Raw genomic sequence first — 10273 nt, 5'->3', positions numbered from 1 at the left:
ATGCAGCACATTGCGAACCTTGCTGGGAACAAAACTCTAGTTTTGCCTGTGCCTGCATTTAACGTCATCAATGGAGGATCACATGGTTTCACTGTCAACCTAAATTTTACGAACCTTGTTGGGAACAGAACTCGGTACAGGCAGATTGTCAATTACTATTTTATTTCCCATCTTGAAGATTTCATTCATCTCAATGCATGTTATCTTTTTCTCTCCGTAGGACATGTTTCCAAGGGTGTAAAACCCAAAGGCAGGGGAGCTTCGAAGAAGGCTCCTGCTAGAAAGGTGTGTTTGCAAATCCTGAAACATCTTATTTCCCAAGTATCTCCCTGTTTTTGTGGACTTCTCATTGCCTTTTTGGTTTGGGTCTTTCAGCAGAAAATGCCAATTGCTGTTGATAGTGAAGAGGAAGATGATAAGGAGCTTGAGCTGAAAGAACAACTGGCAGCGTATAACATTGATTCTCCTTCAGATCAAACAGGTATATGATCATCCATATGTAGTAAGCTTTCGGATCAAAGCGAAGCTAAGAATAGGGTGTTAGTTGATTGCAAATTGATAACCAGTAGATGCACATCCATGGAGTTTTTGCTTGCGCTTGTTGAGAAGCTATTTGGCTGCGAGAAGGCATTGGATCTTGTTGTTAATGAGAACTTTAAATAGACATATAACTATTATGTTGGCATTGTGTATGATTGAATGGAAATGAATGATTGTGTTTGATTGAATGAATGAATGATTGTGTTTGATTGAATGAATGAATGATTTAGCCATGAATTGGATCTTGCTTATATGAGTTATCAGGGTGTACTACAATGGTAAGAGTTGCCATTACAAATTAAATTTTTTATTAACAATAGGCATTAGCTACGGCTATTAACCGTAGTACTTTGTTGAACACCGTAGCTCTTGCTAAATTTAGCCTTTTGCTACGGTTTTCATTCTACTTTTAGCTACAGATAAAATCCGTAGCTGTATATGATTTTAACCTAAGGACAATATTGCTACGGATTTAATCCGTACCTATAGCTTAATTAGCTACGGCTATTAACCGTAGCCTGTTTCTACAAACTGTAGTTATTGCTAATTTAAGCCAATTGCTACGGTTCGTTTTTAACTTTTAGCTACAGATATAATCCGTAGCTGTAAATACTTTAGCGCTACAGAAGAAACGGCTACGGATTTAATCTGTATCCGTTATCTCTATAGCTACGGATTATATCCGTAGCCATAGCTTTTAGACCTATGGCTACAGCACCAATGGCTACGGTCGTGCTACGGATCTTAACCGTAGCCATAGGCTTTTAGCTACGGTTTTTAGCCGTAGCCTTTGGCCCGTTTTCTGGTAGTGTATGGTACTTGATCCGCTAAGACTCATGAGCCAGACATGGTGGTATGGGACACCATGGTCGAGCTGTCGGCCTACGCTGGGGTGACGAGCTTCCCCGTAGTGACCAGTGAGCAACTAACCTCGTGAGCTGATTATGGTGGTATGGGACACTATATTCGTGCTGTCGGCCTACATTGATTGGTGACGAGCCCTTTGTAGTGACCTCGAGCATACCTGGATACCGCAATGAGGTGACGAGCCGAACTGTGGTAGGAAGGGCATGAAAGGCGTGCATTGATTGGTGACCAGCCCTTTGCTACGACCTCAAACATATGATCATATGAGATGTCTAGGATTTACGACCCTAGTATGGATCACTGTTTGGATGGTGATATGAGGAAGGTATCTTAGCTTCCCAATCCTGCTGTGTGAAATAGACTAATAACAACTTGGTAATCATATCCATGCACCGCATTTGCATGTGCTTTGTAGATGTGGCGCACTTTGAGGCGATGTCATGCGTAACATAAGATGAAGACGCTGAGGGTGTACGCGTGAGGGCACGCATCATATTGCATTCATCCTTGCATTAACAAGAGTACTTAGGATTTATTTAGTTGTTCTGCTTTATCATTACTGTTTGATTAAACTGATAACATGTTAACCAGTGCCTTATTGTTCCACTGAGTTGATCACTCACTCCCACGTTTTTGGGGCAGTGTTAAACACCCACCAGACTCTGTCTTAGGCCCTGATGTTGCAGATGTGGATGCGACGTCTGAGGCAGAACGGGAGCTGGATGACGACGAGGCTGCCTTCTTCTATATGCAGTTTTCAGATGGGTTCTAGCGAGCCTCGGTCTGATGCGAGGGATCTTTGGGATTATTTTTGGGATCTGAAATGATGTAACTTGATACTTATAATTTTGTTAAATAACACTTTTATTCGACCTGGCTTGTATATGTACTTCAGGGATTTACACTTGTACACATTTGCCTATAAGTCTTCCGCTTGTTTTATTTACTTATCCCTGAATCATATCTGTGTTTTGACTTAATCTATTCCATGTTTTATGCACTAATACAGCCAACATTCATCCTTCATTAAATATGTTGCATAAGTGATGTTTTGGAACTCGGGAGCTGAGTTATGCTCGACCCCCGAATTTCAGGGCATTACAAGTTGGTATCAGAGCATGATCTGGATTAAACCGGACCTGGGTTATGGTCACACACCGCACGTTGTCGTCACTTTAGTGTAATTGAGTGCGGGTCTATCATCGCTTTTGTGTTTGTGCTCTGTAGTTTCTATCGACGAAAGTTTCCTGAAAACCTTCGCCGAGATCGAGTCTGTACTCTTACCTGATCACACACAGCGACCCGAAACCTTTCGTAGACCCTCTATTAAGGAGTGTAGACAGTCTATCCTCCCTTTTTCATCTTTAAACCGTTCAGAAATCGTTATTTGGATCAGATTTCTGTCAAAATGACCCGATAGGCGTCAAACTACGCAAGGGGCCAATCGGGGCATTTTCTGTGGGACCCAGGGGGGACCACGTGTTTTGGACCAAGGGGGACCAGGAGGGCCTCGCCAAAACGGCGAGGCATCGCCGGACTGTCCAGAGACCGGCGATTCCATCGCCGGTTCGGCGAGGGATCGCTGGTCAGCGGGCTCAGCGGGCCGACGCATCTCAGGCCTAGTGTGGCCCACCCCTCTACGGTTTTACCTTAAAACCCATTTCTTTTACCTATTTCCTTTACAAAACCCACTCCCAAGCTTTCCTTTTCTTCAAAAACCTCTCCAAATCCTCTCAAATCTCTCCCCAATCTTCATCTTCCTCCATTTCTCGTGCAAACCCATCACCTCATCTTCAAATCTTCCTTTCCATTGCTGATTTCTCCTTCTTTTCTTCTCATTTGAGCTCTTGTTTTCCCTATTTGGCTAATAGTTGTGTGGAAGCTTCACCATCTTCCTATTTCTCTCTTTCTCTCATTTCTCATGGCCCTCTTTGAGATTGTGACAGCCATCTTTTCCATTTCTTCCCTTCTTTCCTTGATGGGGAAGAAGAGAGCACCCGTGGATGAAGCCGGGCCGAGCCGCCCAACCCGTGCACGGAGGCCGAGAGGAGCCGCCGCTAGCACGTCTGCCACGCGCGAGTTCCAGACGAAGCCTGACCTCGATCCTCGAGCTCCCGTTAGTAGGACCTTGTTGGCAGAATTGTCGCATGGAGTCTATGAAGGCCGTAGAGTCCTTTTTGAGGCTCATGTTGATCCGCGGCTCTTTGGTGAGTTCTTCTTGTTGGAGCGCCTAGAAGGGGTTAGTTGGGGTCCCTTGTTTGAAGCCGAGTATCGCGCGAATGCTAGCACTATTCGGGCCTTTATGCCAACGTTCTGGAGCCTTCGCTGGATCCTCTGCAGTTCAAGATTCCTTGTGGTAGTGGTCGTGTGGGTATCGTCGATGTTGATTTGATATCCCGCCTCCTGAGAGTGTCACTTGGTGAAGTGCATGCTAGCGAGAAGAATGTGGACAGTGTGCGCGAGAGGGATCGTCGCACCCGATCCTTGTGTGGTCGTCTGGTTGAATGGCAGCCGAATAGGAGTCTTTTGGCTTCTCACATGACGGATGACTTTCGTTTGCTTCACCACATCTTTACGTTCAATATATATCCAAGGTGAAGCAACGGCAGCGAGTGTACACGCCTGATGGTGGATTTCCTATATCAGGTGGGGCAGGAAGCGAAGTTGTGTGTGCCGACGTACGTCCTGCGCCAGATTATTCTCATCGCTCGTTCGAGTAGAAGGACCGAATCGCTTCCCTTTGGCCGCCTCATTTGCAGGATTGCACATGAGTTTGGCTATAGGCTTGGAGCTGAGAAGCCAGTTCCTGTTCGTTATATCAATTTGAGGACTCTCAAGCTGATGGAGGTTGGTTCTGGTCGGCTTGCCTCAGAGGGTGAGGCTGAGTCTGAGAGCGGTGATGATGAGAGTTTTGCTGAAGGTGGTGCAGAGTCTGAGGAAGGAAAGAGCAAGACGAGGAAGAGATTGAGGCACAGGATTCGAGTGATAGCTCTCCTCCTGTGGTGCCAGAGCAGGGCGCAGAACAGACTGCCAGAGATGCCCGTCTTTCATGGCTTGAAGAAGGGCAAGCTGCTTTACACCAGGAGATGGTTGATCTTCGAGGCTTTGTTAAGCATAAGCTTAGGAAGATGTCTCGGACTCTGAAGTCTATCCTGTGTCGCTTGCAGGATAAGGGTGCTCTGCCTCCATCTCCTGATTCCGACGAGTAGCATCGTCGTGGCCGTCTTTGCTTTGTTTGTATTTTCTTTCTGTGTGTAGCCGTTGTTGGCTTGTAGTTGGAGTGTTGTAGTGTTGTAGTTGTGGTAGTTGTTTGTGGTTGTTGTAGTTGCTGTGGTTGTTGAAGTGTTAGATGTTGTTGTTTTCATGCTTTCCTAGTCGTGATTCATGTATTGCTGTACTACTTGTATTGCGACGATTTTGGTTAATGGAATGCATGTTGTTGGCTTTCTTAGTCGCACCGCTTTATCACTACGATGTTATTATGGGTATGGATTGGCTCACGAGGATGCGAGCTGAGATTGATTGTGAAGCTAGATCAGTGACGATCCATGGACCTGAGGGCGAGATTGTTAATTTCCCAGTGCAGGTCAGTTACCATCTTCGTATTGATTTTTATTCTTCTTTGTTGGAGAGTTCGGCCGAATCGGCGTTGGTTAGTACGCCGGTAGTTCAGGAGTTTGAAGATGTGTTTGAGTCAATTCCTGGATTACCTCCTCAGCGTGAGATTGATTTTGCTATCGATCTTATGCCTGGTGCGGCGCCCATTTCTTTACCCACCTATCGTATGCCTCCGAGTGAAATGGAGGAGTTGAGGAAGCAGATAGATGGTTTGCTGGAATTGGGTTTTATTCGGCCCAGTGTGTCTCCTTGGGGAGCACCTGTTTTGTTTGTGAAGAAGAATGATGGTTCCTTGCGATTGTGTATTGATTATCGTAGGTTGAATTTGATAACTGTGAAGAATAAGTACCCTTTGCCCAGGATTGATGATCTGTTTGATCAGTTGAAGGGGGCACGGTACTTTTCGAAGGTTGATCTGCAGTCAGGGTATCATCAGTTGCGCGTCAAGGATGGGGACGTGCAGAAGACCGCTTTTAGGACCAGCTTTGGTCTTTATGAGTTCCTTGTGATGTCGTTCGGTCTGACGAATGCACCGGCCGTGTTCATGGATCTGATGAACAGGGTGTTTCGGCCATTCCTGTTTCGATTCGTCATTGTTTTTATTGATGACATTTTGATTTATTCAGCGAGCCGGACAGAGCACGAGGAGCACTTAAGAGCGGTTTTGGATACTCTTAGGAAGCATCAGCTCTTCGCACAGTTCAAGAAGTGTGATTTCTGGAAAGAGGAAGTCAAGTTCCTGGGACATGTGGTGTCCAAGGAAGGGATAGCCGTCGACCTTGCCAAGGTAGCTGCAGTGCAGGACTGGAAGCAGTCTGGTTCAGTTACTGAGGTGAGGAGTTTTCTGGGTCTTGCAGGCTATTATCGACGCTTTATTCATGACTTCTCAAAGATTGCCAGATCGTTGTCGCAGCTGACACGGAAGGATTTGAAGTTTGCTTGGAGTGAGCAGGCGGAGTTAGCTTTTCAGGAGCTGAAGGACAAGTTGACGTCCGCCCCTGTGCTAGTACTGCCAGAGCAAGGGGTTAAGTATATTATATATACTGACGCCTCTCGCGTTAGTCTGGGTTGTGTCCTTATGCAGAAGGACAGGGTGATTGCTTATGCTTCGCGTCAGTTGAGGAAACACGAAGAGAATTACCCTACGCACGACCTGGAATTGGCAGCTGTCATCTTCGCATTAAAGCTTTAGAGACATTACCTCTATGGTGAGGAGTTCGAGCTCTTTTGCGACCACAAGAGCCTTAAGTATATTTTCACGCAGCGTGATTTGAATATGAGGCAGCGCAGATGGATGAAAATATTGAAGGACTTCAAGTTCGATGTTTCTTACCATACGGGTAAGGCGAACCTTGTGGCAGATGCGTTGAGTCGCAAGAAGGCTATTGAGTTTGCAGCTCCGCTGATGATAGCAGAGTGGGATATGTTGGAGTTCGTGCGCGATTTTGAGCAGAAGCTTACGGTGGTTGAGTCGTATGAGGTTATCGCACACATTCGTGTACAACCCGTTATCGACGAGAGGATCGTTGCAGCTCAGGCAGATGATGAGCTTTTAGTGAAGATGAGGCAGCGGGTTGGTACTAATGAGAACTCCGACTGGAGTGTTAGTTCTGATGGGGGCCTACGTTTTCGTGGCCGGTTATGTGTTCCTGACATCCCTGACTTGAGACGTGAGGTTCTCGAGTTAGCCCATAGTTCTAAGCTTGCGATGCATCCAGGTAGCACGAAGATGTATCAGGATATGAAAAGGTCTTATTGGTGGGACAATATGAAGGTCCAGATTGCTGAATTTGTTTCTCGTTATCTCACGTGCCAACAGGTCAAGGCAGAGCATCGCCGACCTCCTTGGTTGTTGCAGCCCATGCCCATAGCTGAATGGAAGTGGGATTTCATCTCTATGGATTTTATTTCTGGGTTGCCGAGGACGAGAAAGAGATTTGACTCTATTTGGGTGATCGTCGATCGATTAACGAAGTCGGCGCATTTCTTACCGATCAGAGTCACTTACTCTGCAGACGAGTTGGCTAGGCTGTATATCAAGGAGATAGTGCGTCTGCATGGAGTTCCCCTGGAGATTGTGTCTGATAGGGACACGCGTTTTACATCTATCTTCTGGACTCGTATCAGAAGCAATGGGTGAAATAAAGTTCAAGACCGCTTCATCCGCAAGATGGCATGAGGCGTGAATCAAGTCCTGGAAGATATGTTGCGAGCTTGTGTTTTGGATTTCAAGACAGTTGGGATGGTCTCCCTTATGCCGAGTTCGCGTATAATAATAGTTTCAGAGTATCGGTATGGCTCCCTATGAGGCGTTGGTCACGCGTGCAGAGCACCACATTGTTGGCTAAGAAGTTGGTGAGCGTAGTTTGCTTGGCCCTGAGTTGGTAGGTGACTTTTGAGAAGGTTGACATCATTCGACGCCGACTTCTGACGGCCCAGCAGAAGAGTTATGCTGGTACGAGGCGTCGACCGCTTGAGTTTGAGTGGGAGACCATGTGTTTCCAAGGTCTCTCCTATGAAGGGAGTTCGGCGGTTCGGTAAGAAGGGAAGCTAGAGATTTATTGGTCCATTTCAATGATCGAGTGGGAGCTAGCATACCGCCTTGCTTTGCCCACACCTCTTGCGGGCGTGCATAACGTATTTCATGTTTCTATGTCGAAGAAGTACGTTCCTGATCCTTCGCATATTATCGGTTGGGAGAAAGTGCAGTTGAGTGAGGATGCCACTTATGTACTGCGACCGACGCTTATTCTCGACAGGAAGGAGCAGGTATTGCGTAGCAAGGTTATCCCTCTTGTGAAGGTGCTATGGACGCATCATGGTGTGGAAGAGGCTACTTGGGAATCTGAAGCTGAGGTCAGAAAGACCTACCCTCTGATCCTTGAGGCTTATATGAAGGTATGAATTTCGAGGACGAAATTTTCTTTAAGAGGGGTAGATTGTAACGACCATGGAATTTTTTGTGCTAATCTTTCCTTAAGTAGTTGTTTTGAGGTAATTAGCGCTTTACTCGATTGCTTGTGAAATTCGCATCAATCACTTTAAATTGTATCTGCATGGCTCTAAACATGTAGATTAGTGAGCGCTACGTTACTCTGAAACCTGGGATCCATCGCTAAATCCAGTTGTTCTGGGGAATTTTTGGAAGACATATCGGACCTGGACCGCGGCTCGAAAGTCCGATGGCGATGATCTTAGTCATGCGTCACCGAGTTGGGCTTGACCATCTCCTCGAAAATCAAGTCCATCCGATGTTCGGGTCGATTTGCTTGAGCTCGGAGTGAAGAGTGTGAGAACGGTTGGAATTTATTAAGCTTTTATTGAAATTGAGTCGTGCGCTTGCGCGACGATTTTAAGCTATCTCACCGTTGGAATTCTGACCCAATTTCACCCTCCGATCGGGATAGTTGGCCCAGGCATATCCTAGTGCTTGTGGACTGATCGAGTTTCCGTGACCGTTGAATTGAGTGTGGTCCGCCACGCTGATCTGAAGAGCGTCGGTATGAAAACTCAGCTTGACCTAGATCCATGGTCAAGGAGCTTAAGTCCGACCTTTCGTGGTTATAGGCCCACCAGAAGTGCTTCGTTGGATCGAGAAAGGCTTACTTTGGTTATAACCTAAGTATACCTTGACCCTGGGGTTATTTTCATCAAGTAAAGGCCTATTTATAGTCCTTAAACCCTAGCTCTCTTTTCCATACGATTTTCTCTAACCCTAGCTTGGAAAGAGAGTGGAAAAGAGAGAGAAAGTGAGAGAGATAAGTTGGTGAATCATCTTGGATTCTTCTTTGTTCTTCTTCATCTTTGAATCTTCGCTTTGAATCGTTCTTCTGACGATTCTGCGTTCCTTTTGGGGTAAGTTAACCTAACCCTAACCTGTGTTAGAGCTTAGATTAGTCTTGGTGTTATTGTATCTCATTTCTATCCTTGTTTTAGGGTATTCTAGCGCTGTTGACGAAGACAACTCATCTAAATCAGTTCGGTGGTTCTTTCTTTGCTTAAGGTGCGGACTTTAACTGTATAGGTTATGGTTTTCAAGGCTTTCAATCCCAGTTAGTGATTTATTCTTGTTATGGATGAGATTTCACATGCCAAATGTTGTGTTTACGTTGCTTTCCTGATATGCATGTGCCATATTGAGATTTGTGTATTCTGTGTATTTATAAAGTACCATATACGTATAAAATATGCACTTGTGTTTGCCATGATTATTTGTCATGTATGTATGCTAGGTGCATGTATGACAACTCCTTGGTAAAAGGAATTGTCTAAGTGCATGTATTCTAATATACGCCATGTATGTTGTTCCATGTATGCTAAGTGTTTGTAGAAATGCATGAATGATCTAAGTGTAACTGATTACACTAATTGTAGGCGTTGAGAAGTGATTCTCAATACTCCTATTGATGCGCATGATTTCCCTTATGCAAGTTACTTTCCAAGTTATTTAAATTCAAGCATCTCCTATACTTACATTTATGTTAAGTTAATATTCTTCAGATGTGTATGTACCATGATTTGAGTTGTTGTTCCATTACTGTTTTACATTCCATATGAATATCTGTTGTAGTGTAAGGTGTGTGGGACTATGCATTAGTCCAGGAAATCGGTAATCGACTCTATATTCGTGGTTGAGATTGCTTTCGCCACGTAGGACGTGTTAGACGAGCCCGAGCCGTATTAAAGTTGGCGGCAGTGGTTTGGCCACGCGGAGTGTTTGCGCACTCTATGTCGTTCAATTCAACGTGCGCTCGTGTTAGTCGAGTTCGTCAAGTAACCCGATTGTCCGATGTATGTTTACCATGTATGGACGTTATTGCTTGAATTTAGGGTACCGAACTCACCAGTGAAATCCTATTAACTATGGTACTTGATCCGCTAAGACTCATGAGCCGGACATGGTGGTATGGGACACCATGGTCGAGCTGTCGGCCTACGCTGGGGTGACGAGCCTCCCCGTAGTGACCAGTGAGCAACTAACCTCGTGAGCCGATTATGGTGGTATGGGACACTATATTCGTGCTGTCGGCCTACATTGATTGGTGACGAGCCCTTTGTAGTGACCTCGAGCATACCTGGATACCGCAATGAGGTGACGAGCCGAACTGTGGTAGGAAGGGCATGAAAGGCGTGCATTGATTGGTGACGAGCCCTTTGCTACGACCTCAAACATATGATCGTATGAGATGTCTAGGATTGACGACCCTAGTATGGATCACTGTTTGGATGGTGATATGAGGAAGGTATC

The 10273-nt window shown here is 45.6% G+C and overlaps 1 protein-coding gene across 1 annotated transcript; it reads left to right on the top strand.

Annotated features, from left to right (window-relative positions):
* On the top strand, positions 1-682 carry LOC131230534 (uncharacterized). Its single transcript, XM_058226444.1, has 2 exons — positions 1-285; positions 376-682. The coding sequence occupies exons 1-2, from the start codon at positions 1-3 to the stop codon at positions 487-489; spliced, it is 399 nt and encodes a 132-aa protein (XP_058082427.1). The 3' UTR covers positions 490-682.
* The last annotated feature ends 9591 nt before the right edge of the window (positions 683-10273 follow it).

This window comes from Magnolia sinica, chromosome 17, assembly GCF_029962835.1.
Source record: "Magnolia sinica isolate HGM2019 chromosome 17, MsV1, whole genome shotgun sequence".
Taxonomy (NCBI): Eukaryota; Viridiplantae; Streptophyta; class Magnoliopsida; order Magnoliales; family Magnoliaceae; genus Magnolia; species Magnolia sinica.
The sequence above is the reverse complement of the archived record's forward strand: the minus strand, read 5'-3'. Positions and strand labels throughout refer to the sequence as shown.